Raw genomic sequence first — 17,069 nt, 5'->3', positions numbered from 1 at the left:
AGGTCACTTAGCATTTAAATCTCTAACTTTATAAAGATAACACTTAGCCCTCTTCCCACATCCAAAAGCATATAATATTTTATGATAAAGGCTTTTACCAGAAAAACTTTACAACTTAATAAAAGGTATAACAGGCCAGGCACAATGGATCACACCTGTAATCCCAGCACTTTGGAAGGCCGAGGTGAGTGGATCACGAGGTCAGGAGTTCGAGACCAGTGTGGCCAAGAGCCTGGTCAATATGGTGAAACCCTGTCTCTACTAAAACTACAAAAATTAGCCAGGTGTGGTGGTGGGTGCCTGCAATCCCATCTACTCAGGAGGCTATGGCAGGAAAATTGCTTGAACCTGGAAGGTGGAGGTTGCAGTGAGCCGAGACCACATCATTGCACTCCAGCCTGGGCGACAGAGCAAGCCTCCAACTCAAGAAAAAAAAATTAAGATGTATAACAGCACATCTCCCTTCCTTCTATTATTTCTGCCATCGGTATGCAATAAACAAAACAAAAACCTAAAACAATAAAAAAGGGGGACGGGGGTAAATTCTGTAATTCTGTCAATAACAATTACAAGGCTTCCAATCTTTCTATCCTAATAGGCAAGCAAAAAACTGTAAAACAGGGAATAAGTATTGCTGGATTGACTTCAAAGTAAAGAAACTTTCTTAATCAACAATCTACCTTTAAATTGAGTGATGCACAGACAACATGTTATTTTTGGGGGCCGTGACAGATCTAGTTCATGACTTGTAGGTGGCAGGAAGAAAAAATACATATGCATGCAAACAATCTATGTTCTTAATGTGGTGTTGAGTTTTAAGAAAGTCAGTCTGGAATAAAACACCTCAAGCCTAAAAAGGATCAGCATTACACACACACACACCCTCCGTCACCCTTCAAATGCCACATTAGAATCAACATCTTTAGACTGTTTAGCAAGCAATACACTCCTAAAGCCACCTCTATAGCAAAAGTCACACAGCAAACTAGTCTATGAAACATATAATCAATGGCACTATAACCACTAGGGTGAAGGTAGTGGGGTAACAGTTTCCTCTACCACACGCGAAAAACAAAAGTTCAATGAATGACAAACATTGTATATTCATCTTCCTTGTGCTAAATATAGCAGCTGTGGCAAAGAATTTACAAAAGGGCCATAAGAATTCCTCCCATACTTGTACACATGTCCCTCTGCCATGTGATTTTACCGCTCCTCCCAAAAAGTAAAAAAATCTATTTCCTTTCTCGTTGAATTTGTGCTGGCAGATTGGCACTGTGTGACTTTCCAAGACTAGGCCTCTAGAGTCCTTGCAGCTTCCACTCGCAGTATTTTGGAACACTCCTACAGCCAAGAAACCAAGTACAGGCAAGTTTCTTTTGGGATGAGAAATCAGTGGAAAGTGAGGACCAGCCAGCAGGCAGCACCAAGCACCCCACGTGCAAGTGAGACCATCTTAAGAGAGCCCCAGCCAAGTTGACCATGGTCTGCCCTCAATCCAAAGAACTGCCCAACCCAGCCAAACCCAAATCGCCAACTTTTATTATAAGCAAATAAAATGGTCCTTACTTTAGCTCACTAAGTTTTGGGGTCATTTGTTACATGGCTATAGATAACCGATAAAGGGAATGTCAAAATCCACAAAGAGAGAACTGAGTCTTTCAGTGTGTCAGAGGCACACTTAACAGCAAAACTTCAAAAGAGGCACCTACCTCAACAAGTAGCCGCTGCTGAATCAACCTTGGAAAAATTACACTGTTCCTATGAATTTCCTTGCCTTGACCCCTTGTCAAGTCCTGCAAACTGTAAACCTGGAAATGCCCCCAGGTTCTTATTCTCTCCCTTTCTCAGGCCTGCTCAGGTCTGAGGTGTACTAGTCTTTGCCTCGGAATGAGCCCATTTTCTCCCTGGCTTCACAGATCTGACTGTAGAATCCCAGCTACCACCCTACCAAACTCCTCTCAGCCACCATCAGCTTTTACTTTTGCAATCCCTACCTCTAGGCCAACAGCTCACTGTAATCTCCTACCAAGTCCTAGATAGTCTTACCACTTCTATGAAATAGTGATCCAGAATCTATTACAAATAATAGTAAACAAACTGACTGAAAACAACTAACAGCACTGTCATGCCAAAGAGTCATTTTGTAAGGTTAAATACTTATTCCAATACAAATATCACTGCTTCAAACACATTTAGAAGCCTCTTAAAAGCAAATTAATGTCACCTTAGAAAATCAGTCTCATTTCTTCATAGGAGGACTGATAGAAATGGCTACTTTTTTTTAACCAGAAAATAAACACTAACTTTATTAATACAACAGCAACAGAACAGGTTTCCAATTTCTCAGAAGGAAAATAACATGACACCAGCACAAGTGTTGGAAGAGTAAATGCCTCAATTTCTTGTTCTGATAGCTTCCCACCACACACCGAAGGTTCCTCAAGGACAGCTGCCACCAGAGCTGCTGCAAGAACATGTGTTTCACTGGACATAGCTTCACAGTCAACTCCTCAAGCGGAAGACTAAAATATTATTTCTTTTTAGAAGATCTTGGTTGAAGGAGAACATACCAATAAGGAGAACAGATCTTTGCTTCTCGAATTCAAGAAAAACCATTAATTAATCTATCAGTTTTCTCTAATACAGTTTGCCAGAGTGCTCTGTGAGGAGTCCTTTTCCATCCCTACCACGTGTCTGGGTGAAGGGAGAGGAGGGGGTGGCAAGCTGCCAGTACAGTAGCAGGCACTCCTGGTGATGCTCTGGGCTCTGCTCCCTTTCTGCTAGTAGTAGGCATCTTTTCTGGCAGCTACAGCAGCTTGAGGTGGAAGGGAAGGAGCCAGCCACTATCCACCTCTTCTTGAAGCCGTATTTTTTGAGTTCATAGAAGAGGTCTGTCTTAGAGCTCTCCAAATTGACAATCTTTGGGCAGCCATCTCTGTCCTTCTCCTGGATGGTGCACTCCTTACAATAAATAATAGGCAGCAGAGACCTCAGGGCCTCTACAGATCACACAGCGGCCCTAGTCAGATCCATAGTTATACTCATCACATATGCACACCAGCGTGCAGGGACACACACAGGAGTCACAAATCACACACTTGCTGGCACAGTTTTCACACAGTCTTCCAATGGCAACACCGGCCTGCTTGCCGCAGAAGATCTAAGTTTTTATTCAAAATAAAATGTAGCGATAAAGTCAAAATAGATACCCTCCCACACATCCCCCTGAAGGAAAAAACACTTTCTGTATATAAAAATTCTGATCTGATTAACTTACTGTCAGTCATACCTCATAAAGATCATCTTTCCTACTTCTGTTACTCCCTTTCTTCCAGGTAGCTCCAAGAGATAAGAAAATATTTAATTTTAAACAACTACATATGGCTAAAAATAATTTCATTTTTTAATATGATAGACGAAATGGACTATAATGTATAAGTCCAGCAAAACAAGCATCCAACTCTAACTTTACCTGTCCTAGTCACTGGAATGTCAGTTATCCCCCTTTTCCATAAAGACTGTTTAAGCAAAAATGTAAGTTACAAAGCTGCCTATATTATCTATTTCCAATGGGCTTTAAAGAACAGGACATGAAGGCCAGGCACAGCGGTTCAGCGCTTTGGGAGTCTGAGGCAGACGAATCATAACTCTAGGAGTTCGACACCAGCCTGGCCAACACAGTGAAACTCCAACTCTACTAAAAATACAAAAAGTTAGCTGGGCATAGTGGTGGGCGCTTGTGATCCCAGCTACTCAAGAGACTGAGGCAGGAGAATCGCTTGAACTCTGGCAGAGGTAGCAGTGAGCTGAGATCACGCCATTGTACTCTAGCCTGGATGACAGAGTAAGACTCCATCTCAAAAAAAAAAGAACAGGACATGAAATTATAGCCTTCAGAAAGTCTTGCAGCATTTATGCAGACAATCAGAAAAATGGCTATAGACGAACTGACAGGCTCATCATCTCTTGGCCCTAGAGATCATCACTTTTTAAACAACTGATGGGTATTTACTCTAGCCCTGATCTTGACTTATGAAGAAAACATTACTATTCTTAAGTTTATCCTAATGACCACAATTTGAAACTACACAGAAACACTTTCCCTAGTCCGATTTCAGCTACCCGACTACCCAGGAAAGGTGCCATGTTAAAAATGTTTCCACAACAACTTGTGTTTAAGGTCAGGCACTGGGTTTAAGACTTCAGAAACTTGAAAGGGCACATACAAGGAAAAAATTTTAAAAGGATTACATAGTAAAACATTCTCTGTTACAGCTCCGGTCACTCAAGGGACACTAAATGTGAGAAAGTACAGGCTGTTCCTGAATTGCCCAAAATTAAACCCACTTAATCTCCCTACATAGATTTTTTTTCTCTACCCCTCCGCAGTCATTAACTCCTTCTCTCCACAAAGCAGGTATCCTACCCAAATAGTGTTTCAATTTCTATTAAGGTACTAGCTTAAACGATGTTTTACTTGCTTTGTGACCTATAACTTAAGGATAAACTGTTAATCCTTGAATCACTCAAATCACAAAATGTTCCTAACTCAAAGGAAAAGAAAAGACTATGATTCAAATTCACTGTTTAAGTCACTAAAATTAATATGGGTATTAGTTTTCCTAATTAGGGTTAATTTCAGAACTTCTTTGTAATTTCATTTTTAAACCTATATAATCAGGGCCTTCTTCATAACATAAAAGAAGACAAATCGAAGTGATCTGACTGCATATCCAACCCAAAGACTCTAATGTGATTTTTTTTTTCAAGAAATGTAACATTTTGATATTTCTGAAAATACTGGGTTTCATTTGGACAGAATCTGTGTTTAGTAATCACAAGAACATTTCCAAAATGAGGTAAGTGGGTAAGATAAAAAATTAGACTTCAAAACTATTTTCCTAAGTCAACAGGGGTATCTGTTTCACCACACACAAGAATACTCTTCTGAAAAGATGAATTGACTGGCTTTCAAATAGAGCACAGAGTGACAACAAAATATTTTTAAAAATCAGGTTAATGATGCCTGTCTCCTTTGTGTACTAAGCTGGTGGCAATACCTTCGCATGTTATATTAAATGGTGGCTTCACACTACTTACAGCCATCATCATAGTATTTAGCCAGTCTTTGAACATTTCCGAGAAATTACCATCCAGAGTCATGCAATACAATTTTCTGTGATGATGCAAACGGTCTGTATCTGCACTATTCTATAAGGCAGTCACAGCCACAATTCATTATTGAGCACTTGAAATGTGGCTAGTGCAACCAAAGGACTGTATCCTATTTCTTTAGTTTTACTTAACTGTAAATAGCCACATGTGGTTAGTGGCTACCAAGCTGGACAGGGTGGTGCTAGCCCCTTTCTTCTGGGGACACCGCTGCTGCTCTGATTGTTATAAAATATCAGTCCCACATAAGGGACCACCTTGCTCCACATAATGAGCAGTCATAGAGTATATCTATTTCATGTACTTTTCTTCAACCCTCAACTTCCTGCACCTCAACCTTACAGCACACACCCACCTCCACCTCACTGAAAGATGATAACCAAAGATTAAAAACATAATCTACTGTAGTAGACCAGGCAACAGGTGATGGCTAAAATGAAGATATTATACATTTACATATAACCTGGTTTACATGTTAAATAAACATGCCCTGATGAAGAAAGAAATACAGGTAAATAAAAATCATTTTAATGCCCCTAAAGAAGTAAGAGTTTTATGGATTTCTATATAATAAATATATTCTTAGACATATTTTTACTCTATTAAGATTGAGTCATAGACCAGGTACAGTGGTTCATGCTTGTAGTCTCAGCACCTTGGGAGGCTACAGTAAGAGAATCCCTTGAGGCCAGGAGTCTGAGACTACCCTGTGCAACATCATAAGATTCTGTCTCTACAAAAGAAAAAGTCTTAATAGTAGTTATAAAAGTCATTGAGTCAATAATATTTCTAACATCTTCCTTTACACCAACAAGGAAACAATGTGATATAAGTGGAAAAAAAATACTGAATTAGGGAGGAATCACGAGCCTGGGATTCTAAGGACTTTGGGGCTACAGGCAAGTTTCTTCAACTTTGTCCACTGGAGTTTTCGGTTACAAGACAAAGCAGCTGGGATGGGTTTTTTTTCTTTGTATTTCTTCTAAAATTAAATTTCCTAATTCTCTTTATATTCTTGTGCCACTTCTCACTTAGAAACTGACTTACAAAAGCCAGCAGTGACCGGCCATTCCTTCCCCCGGAACCCCAGGCTGCTGCTCCTCTTCCTCTGCTTCTTTGAGTCATCCCATAATTAAGCAGAGAGACACTGAGATTGCCAGAGACTAAGAGAGAGAACCAGACCATTCAAATTAAAATCTAAGCTACAAAGAATAGGTCAATAGGCACCAACCCCTCAAAATATAATCCTTTTCAATTCCCAGACTAAACAGAGTAGGACATAAAGCAGCTAGAATACCCCTGAGTACAAACTCTGGTTCAAACTAATACAACCAGTTCAAAACAAAATCATTACTTCTTCTAAGACCCTAACCATCCATAGAATGATTCTGAGAAGTCTCACAAATATCATAGGTCACTGGCTTCCAAAATACTCCCCAACTGAAGAGCTATCATTCACAGAGCAAAAAAATCATCACCTCTACTTTCCATTTAGTTTTTCTGACAAATAGCTCCAGTGGTGACTAAAGGTTAAAAAACTAAACCCCATACATGTCAATAAAATGCATATTTTTACCTAAGAGAAGAACTGCATAAGCACCCCCAATACGAGGCTTCTCAGAGTTATACTAAATGCCACTTACCTGGAAGAGGTTTGAAAATAAAATCAGGGATAATATGAATGTAGAGGTCTCTACCATTTCTATCTTAAAATGTTTTCCCACATATCAAAATATACAATCCATTTAAAAGGTCAATTCATCTAAATCCTCAATGTTCAAGAAGTTTCTTAAAGCTAAGCCAGGGTTTATTCTCAAATAACTGTTTGGCAAGTGAGAAGAAATGTGAAATATAGCATTTACTCACATCGAATTCCAAAGTATTTATCTAAATCAACTGTAGATATAAAGTACTGCCAATCCAGTCTCTAAAGGATTTTTGTTTCTCTTCTGCTTTTCTGTTAAGCCAAGTCTGAAATGCCTTTTTAATTAATATATTGATTTCTTGTCTAGTAACAAAAACCTGACCAACTAATGGCAGATATGGAAAAAAGAAACACTTGAATCACTTCAACTAAGAGCTGTTTTGGTGTAACCTAAACAAAACCACCCTAGAGGAAAATGTATAATTTCACATGATTACATGGGGAATTATATTTAATGAGGAAAAAAAAACTTCCCAAAAGTACACCGTAGAGGAATTGTAACATCTATTAGGTTGGTTTTGACTTAAAAAGAACGACCCGGTTCTATGGTCCACACTCATCCTATCAAGTCAGTCCCTTACAATTGATAAAAATAGAACTCCTGCCATCATAACCACCTTTGAAAGCCACTTGTTCTGCAATTCTGCTCCTATGTTTCACCTGAAACTCTGATCGCCGCCAGCAGTCCTGATTCCTACACGGGAAGAGGCGCCACAGAACTTCAAGGTGAGAGTTATATATAAATACATGAACAGCAAGAGAAAGAGATCACTGGTGTACTCAAGAAAAAAAAGCTCCAGAGCTTTGAAGGGCAGTGTGGGACTTCCCCACTCCACCCTACAATGTCTAAGGGCGCCAGAAATGTGGCAGGGAGCTCTGGGTCCTGTAATCCAGCCGAAAAGGCCATCTCTCCATCCTATGACCTCAGGAGTGCCAGGCCTCTGCCTGCCTACCTCCACAACACAGGCAGGTGGACGCACTCAAAGTGCTTACTCTTGATCTGCGAGGATTAATGAGCTAATTTCTACAGAGCCCTTTAAGCTGATTGGCCCAAACACAACTAAATAAGCACCATCATTAACCACAGGCAAGATCAAATCCTCAGGATCCAGAGAGGCAAATTTTTAGACATCAGGCAAAGTTCCTCTTCCACAAGCGGGGGAGTGAGTATTTATCCCCAGAACTCAGACCTTCATCCAAAAACCGTGTAGTAAACATTTATTACGAGATGCAGGGTGTGGAGATAAGAGACCCCGTCCTCAAGGAGGACTTAACAGTCTTAGAGCCAGGCTGGCAAGGAAGAAACAGTCTGCAGACAGTGTGAGAACTGCCAGGGAGGGAAAGACCCAATTGAGTCTGAAGGGCAAGTGGGGAGGGAGGTTCTAGAGGCAGATTGTTTGTGCAACAAGAAATCACTTGTTCAGGGTATGAGAAGGGAAGCCCAGTTAAGGTGCTGGTTACATGGTATATTCAATTCATGAACAGGCACCAAGATATACATTTTTAATATGTACACTTTTCCACATGCATATGATACTTCAATAAGGACAATACTTAAGAAGAGACAAAGCTCTCTGCTATACAGATGAAAAATGGAAGGGAAGGGTGTTGGAATGGTGGTCCAAGCAGATGAAAATCTTGCCTAGAAGAGGCATTTCAGCTACTGCAAAGGGTTCCAACTGGCTGGAGATTCTGTCTTGAGACTGGAAATGGCAAGATGTGGCTGACAGGGGAGGCAAGAGACAATTCCCAAAAGACCCCAAGCACTGTGCTTCAAATTAGTCTTAAGGATAATGGGAGAACTACTAAAGGGGTTTCAGCCTGGGAGCAATGTGATAAAGAATTCTGGTAGAGCAGTATCACTCTGGTAGCAATGCACATAACAGCCAGAAACAAGAATGGAAAAAAGGAACCTGGTTATGAATTTATTACAATAATCCAAATAAGAATCGATAAGGGCCTCAACTAAACCAGTGGTGGCCAACATGAAGAGTTAAGTCAGATCAAAGATTTCAAGGAGGTGGAGTATTTAGGACTTGGTGACCAGAAAGATGTGGGAGATGGAGGAAGACAGGAAAATATAGAATGGCCAGGAGGTTTTGCCCTTGAGGGTTCTAAAGAAGACAAATACAGAAGGAAGCAGATTAGGACTGAGGCAAGGGTGGAGAGACAATGAGTTTAACTGTATGAAGTTCCTGTGAAACATTCAAACGGAGACGTTGAACAGATAGTCCAAACACTGATCGGTAATGAGGAAGATCCTCAACATCTGAGGTGGTAGCTGAAGCCTTAGACAGAGATGTGCATCCTGCATCTGGGTGGGCAGGGGAGTGCAGGAAGTCTAGAAGGAATGGATGGCATGGAAGCCCAAGCAATAGCCTTTCCAGAAGTAGAATGAAAGATGGCACCTACCCCTGCAGAGAGAAGGACTACAGTGCCCAATGGCTCTGGCCACAGAAGAGTCACTGTGATTTTAGAGAAAGTAACTTGGTTCCTTTCAGGAAAGGGCAGAAGCCAGACTGCAGTGGGCTGAGAGGGAATAGGAGGTGCCTTCAAACAGTTTAGCAGTGGAAGGAAGAAAGGAGATAAAGGAGTAGCCAGAGGAGAAAGAAGTAGAGAGTGTTTTTGTTCTCTTTTGTCATTTAAAGATAAGAGAGAGGCTTGAGAATATTTATAAACTGAGGGGAAAGCAGAGAGGGAAGTAAGAAGACAGGGAAGCAATGGTGATGACTTTATCTGAAAATGAAGGTCTCTGTCCTCGCACTGGCTGGGACACACAGTGAGTGTTTCTTTTAGTCAGCAGCATTTCCTGCTGGCATGTCAGCCTCTGGGCAAACTCAGAGGTGGAGGAAAAGTGCAGTCCTAGCAGGTTGTTCTCAGCCTCTCATAATGGGCTGCTCCTCTTCAGCAACCTTCCCGCAGGATGCTCTCATCACTTGTCAGAGGGCCATTTGGCACCTAAATCCCTGAGCTGTCCAAATCGCCAGGGGCTCCACAGGTCTCTTCAGTTTCCTCCTACAGCAGTGGAGGTGCAAGGGGAAGTCAGATCTCTGGGGGGCCTCTGGCTCCCCTAGTAAGCCCCTTCCAGCAGCCCAGCAGAAGAGTAGGACTAGGGAACAACCTCTCCTTCCCACTTCCTCCCTGCTAGAAACATAGCAGAGAAACCCTTCAAGCCACTCCAGAATCTTGCCAAAGATAGGACTATGTTCTCTCCTGATAACTTGAATCTGATTAGCAAATGAAGTCTATAGAAGTTACAGCTAAGACTAATTGAAAGCATGCTGTGTGCCAGGCACGATTCTCAGTGCTTTACATTCTCTCAATCCTTACAACCCTATTTTTATGATTTCTATGTTACCAATGAGGAAACTGAGTGCAGACACATCTAAGTCATTTGCTCAAGGTCGTAGCATCAGTGACCGCCATTGCGGGACATGAAACAGTCCAGGCTGTCGGACTCCAGAGCCGGCACTGCTGCAACTTATTTTCAAACACCATCAGAAAATGTAGCATACAATAAGCCATAAAAGTCAGGGAAGAATTCATAATACCATTAGTTACAAATGAAATGTATAAAGCAAGGATTGCAGTCACTTTACCAGTTTCTTTTTACCTTGAGATCTCCCCCCAGGCCCCTTTTAAAAGAGTATTTCTCTTGTAAATATAATTAATGCCATTTAATTGCATACTTTAAAGACAGTTAAAATGGTACAATTTTTTGTTGTGTATATTCTACCACAATAAAAATAATACAAAATAGGACGGGCACAGTGATTTACACCTGTAATCCCAGCAATTTGGGAGGCTAAGGTGGGCAGATCACTTAAGACCAGGAGTTCAAGACCAGCCTGGCCAACAAGGTGAAACCCCTTCTCTACCAAAAAATATGAAAATTAGCCTGGCCTGTAATACCAGCTACTCGGGAGGCTGAGGCAGGAGAATTGCTTGAACCCAGGAGGCAGAGGGAGAAGTTAGCTGAGATGGTGCCACTGCAATCCAGCCTGGGCAACAGAGCAAGACTCTGACAAGAAAAAAAAAGAAAAGAAAGAAAGAAATGTATATAAAGAGCCCAGGCACAGTGGCTCACAACTATAATTCCAACACTTTGGGAAGCCAAGGCAGGAGAATCACTGAGCTCAGGAGTTCAAGACCAGCTTCAGCAACATAGTGAGACCCCATCTCTTAAAAACAAAAATTAGCCAGGCATGATGGTTTGCACCTGTAGTCCCAGCTACTCAGGACGCTGATTTGGGAAGGTCACTTGAGCCTGGGAGTTTGAGGCTGCAGTGAGGTATGATTGTACCACTGCACTCTAACCTGAGCAACAGAGTGAAAGAAACCCAATCTCAAAAAAATAATACTAATAAATACAAAATAACATTGCTACATACATGTTTCTACTTATTAAAAAAAATGAAATGAAATTAAAATCAAAGCCCTGTCTTCTTTGAGACAAACCATCTCAGGCCTCATCTAGTATTTAAAAAACAACAACAAACAAACTACTCAAGGTCAAAGAACCCACTGCAGCGGCAAGGCAGCCTGGCGTAAAGGTCTGAGAGATCAGAACACACACTCAGTACTGTGGCTCCCTTATGCCTGTCCTCACTGCCTCTAAGATATCTATAAAAACCAATTCTAATCTCCAAACCACAGAAACCCACAGAAACTTGAGAGCAGGGAGCAAAGGGGGAATGCCCAGGGCTATATACAATCTCATTTTATGAGAGGCTGTTGCTCCTTAAAGTCCTGGCCATATGCACTATTACCTGGGCCTGAGGAAAACACACCTGAATGAATAAACAAAGCCCCACAAGAGAGAAATAAAGCATTCAAAGGAACCCTCTGTCAAACCATGGCCAGGATTCTAAAACTCATATTCTTTGTGTTGATTGAGATGTCAAATTGTTACTTTTAGGTCATTCTAAATGACCACCCAGGACAAAAGTAAAGCAACGCTGAGAAATCTAGTACAAAACTACATAAAGAAAGGTGCATCCTGCAAAAAAATCTAAGAAAATCAAACATATGCTGAGGCAGGAGTCTAGTGTTTCTCAGAAGAAAATCAGCAAAGATAACAGCACTGCTGGAATCACCTGATTCAAATACAGAAATTGCTACTTCAATGACTACAACTCTTTGAATGAGAAGTTCATTGAGGGTGCTCCATTCCATTAGGGACAGCCAAGTAAACACTTACATGATTCACTTTCATTCCCTGTTTAGCAAATCTAGGTAATATTAATGCCACCAACAAACTAAGTTTTCAACTGGCATAGCTTTAAGTGTCCTTTATACTTCTCAAAGTAGGGATACCTACCTTTGGGGACTCAACTCACTCCCAAATTCCTTCTTTAGAGAAGTAAGGAACAAAGATTAATAAGGCTGACGAGTATAAACAGGTTGGAAAGCCTCCAAAGAGACAGAAATATTTGAAATCTACTAAGACAAGGACATCGATGGCTAAAAGAAAGAATTTAATAGTTTCCAACATTTTTAACCCCTCTGTAAATATAAAGCTCCCTTCAATCAATTTTACATCACTTCCAGGTCATTAATAAACTTCTGAACCAGAATACTCCTAAGAGCAATACAGTTTCTCCACTGACCTTTTAAAACACAAGAACAACAATACAACAAAGAGAAAACTTTATTTTTAGGCTTGCAAAATCCTGTGCTTATTTTTCTAAAACAGAAGTCAAACAACTGAACCTGCTTTGTTTGGATTTTAGTAAACTTATTCTCTCCTAATCCTGAGGGCCCCAAGGAAATGAAAAAAAAAAAAAAAACAGTGCTCCATGCCGGTGCCACGCTGGAAATTTAAAACACGGTGCCTTCTTTGGCTTTCTGCTCAGGCACATCTGAGCCTCCTGCTGCTGGTCACGGTTCACACTGCTGGAGTCATATCATATGACACCTGCTGTATGGCGGGCGGGTAGAAGCAAAGGCTGTCAACTGGCATTCATGTTGAAACTTGTTCAGTGTTTGAACTGCTAACTTCTGTGTGTAATGTTTAAGCAAAAGTGCTCAACCACAAGTTCAGTCTTAATCACTCAACTAGCATTAAACCCTAAATGGAAATGGGTCTGCAATTCCCTATAAACATTAAGCCATTGCAAAAAACCTATTCCAGCAATTTGATTTTTCAGTGACAGAGCCTCCACACAGACCATTTCTTAGTTGGGAAAATGTGAGATAAACTTTAAATGCAAAAAAGCCCTTCCCACAATGCAAACGTGCAAAAGTCAGGGTAGAGTAAGCAGATGTTTTTGTTCTCAAATTCTTCAGGTAAATTTCTTTTTTTCCACTCAATTGACCAACCATAATTAACACTGCTAAAACTGCAAACTGAAAGAAGTCCTGCCACTAATCCCACTCAAAGTAAGATCTTATTATTTTACAAAAAATACTGTTTGCAAAAGGCAACGTTTGTATTTTAACCCTAATTACTAATCAAGTAGGAATATACATTGATTATAAGTTCTTCCAGTCCTATGGACTCTATGGAAAATTATATAGCAGATACCATTATTCAGCTTTTACAGCCCACCTCTTCCTGTCAGGAACGGAGTTCACAGATGGTTAGTGAAGGCAATAATGGAAATAATTAAGCACCTTACAAACTCAGACTTCAAAACCCAGCTCAAATGACCTCTACTAAGAAATACTCTGCTTCCTTCTCTCTCCTGGCAGTCACTCCCTCCTTTGGGCTCCCCCAGCACTTACTTATTACAACCTTTAGGATCCTTTTCCCATGTTTCTTAACAACTCATGATGTCCTTGAGGGCTGGGATCACTTTTGTTAATGTCTATATTGCTAGCAAGTAGGGCAATGCTTGGGACACAGCAGGCCTTCAGATCTTATTGAGCAAATAACAACTATGAGGTTACATGCTACGAGGTCTTTAAAAAGAGGGACAGAAGAAGTCACCGTATTTTGCCTTGAAAGAAGCAGAAGGCTTCTCAAGGAATATTCACACTCACCTTGGAAGCAGGGTGAGATTCAGTACACAAAGATGGGCACTCTCACAGTAGGGAAGAGCCTCTGCAAGGCAGCAAAGAATGGAAGACCAGATGTGCGGAAGACAGCGGTGTATTCAGGAAGCAATCAGTGAGAGGAGATTTAGACAATGGGAGGAGGCAGGCAGATTGAGGGTACCAGGGTTTATATGCCAGGTTAAAGAGGTTTCCATGGAATATTCTAGGCTTTGAGAAGCTCCTGAAGCTATTTATTTCAGGCAGTGACATGAAGACTAATCCCCTGAGTCTTTGGCCAAGAATTATAGAAGATCTGGGTTTTCAATGAATTTTGTCTACTAATGTCTATTATAGGACATCTGAAGCTTTTAGATCCTAAGTTACTGCCCTGCCCAACATTTTCTCACATATTTGTGTGTGTGTGTGTGTGTGTGTATTCTATATATAGATATGTATGTGTATATGTATACATATATACACACGTATATTTTCATCTGCGCTATGTTTTATTCCACAGTGGCAGGTGACAAAGGCTCATTTAAACACCTAATGAAATTTTTGTATCTGTTTTAATTTTTTTAAGGGAGATGGATAAAAATTTTTAAAGTGAAAGTCTTAAGATAAATATCCTGAACTCCTTTTTCATCGCTGTACTTATATACCAAGAATCTGGGAAGGCAACATCCCATCCCTGCGTCAGTAAGGTTGGATGCTGAGGGCCCACTTTACCTGGAGGCTTCTCTAAGTGACAAGGCTCTCAAACTGGATGATCCAATAGGGAAGGTTCTAAGTGAAGAGACAAAACAAATCTCCTGGCCCTTCATGTGCTTGGCTCCACGAAAAGTAACGCCGAGTCCTGCGACTTTGCCAGGTATTTGAAAATGTAAGATAAGGTGACATTTGTGAGCCAGCCAGAGGCATCGAAAGGCAGGGGGCAGATCACCGACAGCCTCGGGTTTCACTTTTGCATTTCGGCCTGGACCAGAGGGAAGCATCGGCCCGGTGCAGGGCAGGAGGCCAGGGCACCCGCTTTCCCCGGGGGGCCGGACTGGGCGGCAGGCGGCGCACCCTGGCACGGAGGGAGGCGGGAACCCGGGCGCGCCGAGTGGCGCGGAGAGCCGGGCTGCAAGATGGGCGTGGAGTGGCGGCTGTCAGGGAGAGAGGCCAGCATCCTCCCCGGCCTTGGGAAAGCACTGGGGCCTCTGCGTTACCCGCGGTGAGAGGGTCACGATGGGAGGCAGAGGAGCGGCTGCGCCCGCAGAGTCCCCCAGGACGCGGCTCCCGGGGCGCGGGGGTACTGGAAGCCCCGGGCGGCGCCCCCGCAACCCCACCCCACCCGCGGCTGCCTGTCCGCGTGGCCACCGGCCACGAGCTGCGGCCCCGGCACGCTCCCGCTCCACCACCCCGGCGATCCGGGAGATAAAAGTTTGCAGCATGCGGCTCGTCTGCAGTGCGAGTCACATCCGCCGCGCCGCCTCCTGCAGCACCAGCGCTCAGAGAACGAACAAATATATTTTTTTTAAAAAACTGTTGAAGCCGGTAGGCCCCGAAGCCGGCCGCTCTGCCTCCCGGGCGTGCAAGCAGGCAAACCCAGCATCCCGCGTCCCCTCCCGCCCCCGGCCGCGCCTCCCGCCTGGCCTCGGCGCCCGGCCTGAGCCGGCCCCACCGCGCCCGCCGCACTGACCGATAACCTCCTGCAGCTCGTACGCGTCCCTGCAGATGGGCCAGCCGACAGCCGGTGCCGCCGGGGCTGGGGCCGGGGCCGCGGGAGCTGCCGGGGCCGGTGCTGCTGTCGCGGCCGCGGGGACCGCCGCCACCGCCGTCACCGGGGCCGCCTGCTGGGGAAGCTGGACGTGCACGGGCGAGCCGCTCGGCTCCGCCATGATGCTGCGGAGGAGAGCAGGAGGACGCGCCGGCCGGCGGACGACCTTCCACTTGAAACTTCCTTTGCCTCGCCGCCGACACCTCTCGGCCGGCGCACGCCCTCCCCGCCCGCCGTCGCCTCCGAAGCCAGCCACGAGGGGAGGGAGCGAGGGAGGCCGAGCCGGGCGGAGGGAGGAGGCAGTGCCCGCGGAGGCGGGGAGTGGAGGAGGCGGCGGCCGCCGCGCTCGCCGCGCGTCTCGAGCCTCGCGCGCGCTGTTCTCCGCCTCGGCAAGGGGAACCGCCGCCCCGCCGCCCCCTCCCGCTCCCTCCCGCTCCGCTGGCGGCGGAGGAAATTCCCACCAAAGGGGAGCCAGGCAGCTTTGTGTGTGTTTTCAGGGCCAGCAGCCCGGGTTCTCCTCCTCCCTCGCAGTTCGCCCTGCGCCTTCGCCCCAGACAATCAGGCTCGCCAGAGGACGCCCCCTGGGGACCCCGAGGGCGGAGTCGTTGAACGGCAGCCAGATTCTCACATTCGGAATTCTCCTGCCACCAAAGAGAACCTGAAGTTCGTTAACAAGTTAGCGAGCGGGACACCTACACGGTGTCCCTTTGCAGGACACCAGTCAGAAAATAACCCTGGTTGTAACTTTCTCGCGCTTTACCTGCCAGTATCCCTTTACCACCTTGTCTAATCTAATCGCAGTCTTGCTAGTTTTTCTTAGTAAATGAAACTTGATTCCTTAGGTCCCTGACTGTTCACAGACTTTCTTTGTTTTTTTCCAAGCCACTTGGATCCCAAGGAGGCGTTTTAAGGGGCTATGGAGTTAGAAATAAGACATGCAGGAGAGGTTTAAAGAGTTTATTCAAATTCTACACCCTTAATAATTTGCCATATTAATTAGCCTGTGAGGACTCTGGGGCCAGACATTAGGCGTTTTCCTTAACAGAGTATACTTGGTGGGGAAATAATTTATTGAGGCATGAATAAACCGTTGAAAACTTTTAATTAATTGCTGCTTTTTCAACACCCCAAAAATAACCTCATCTGTAAAACTGCTATGGTAAAACCATAGGTCTTCCTAATTATAGGTGTTATATATAACAGTGAATGTGCTCTGTGTTCCCTCCTTGGAGGTGACCAGGATCCACCATTCTTGTCTCCAACTGAAACGGTACAGTAAACCAATAGTATTTCTCAAGATTATCTTGTCTGGTTCCCATTGCTAGGACTGCTGAAGAAATAGGTAAGAATAATGAACATGCAATAAAAACTCTAGGGGAAATCATGATTTTTTTCTATCCAGTGTATGTACAGAAGTCTTCCTAAAATTTTTGAAAGATTATTCAGAAG

The 17,069-nt window shown here is 43.5% G+C and overlaps 1 protein-coding gene across 4 annotated transcripts in view; it reads right to left on the bottom strand.

Moving 5' to 3' along the window:
- STK39 (serine/threonine kinase 39) overlaps window positions 1-16,176 on the bottom strand; it is a 316,648-nt gene extending 300,472 nt beyond the window's left edge. For 2 of the 4 annotated variants that reach the window (XM_035304622.3, XM_035304624.3), the window contains exon 1: window positions 16,082-16,176. Coding sequence is in view for 1 of the 4 variants with exons in the window: in XM_008998770.5 (XP_008997018.3) it covers window positions 15,543-15,741 (199 nt within the window). In the remaining 3 variants the exon portion in view is untranslated. Of the gene's footprint in view, window positions 1-14,587; window positions 15,188-15,542; window positions 15,871-16,081 lie in introns of those variants that run through there. The other 2 variants (XM_008998770.5, XM_035304623.3) reach the window with 2 other exon arrangements.
- Between the last annotated feature and the right edge of the window lie 893 nt (window positions 16,177-17,069).

The sequence above is a fragment of the Callithrix jacchus genome, chromosome 6 (assembly GCF_049354715.1).
Source record: "Callithrix jacchus isolate 240 chromosome 6, calJac240_pri, whole genome shotgun sequence".
Taxonomy (NCBI): Eukaryota; Metazoa; Chordata; class Mammalia; order Primates; family Cebidae; genus Callithrix; species Callithrix jacchus.
The sequence above is the reverse complement of the archived record's forward strand: the minus strand, read 5'-3'. Positions and strand labels throughout refer to the sequence as shown.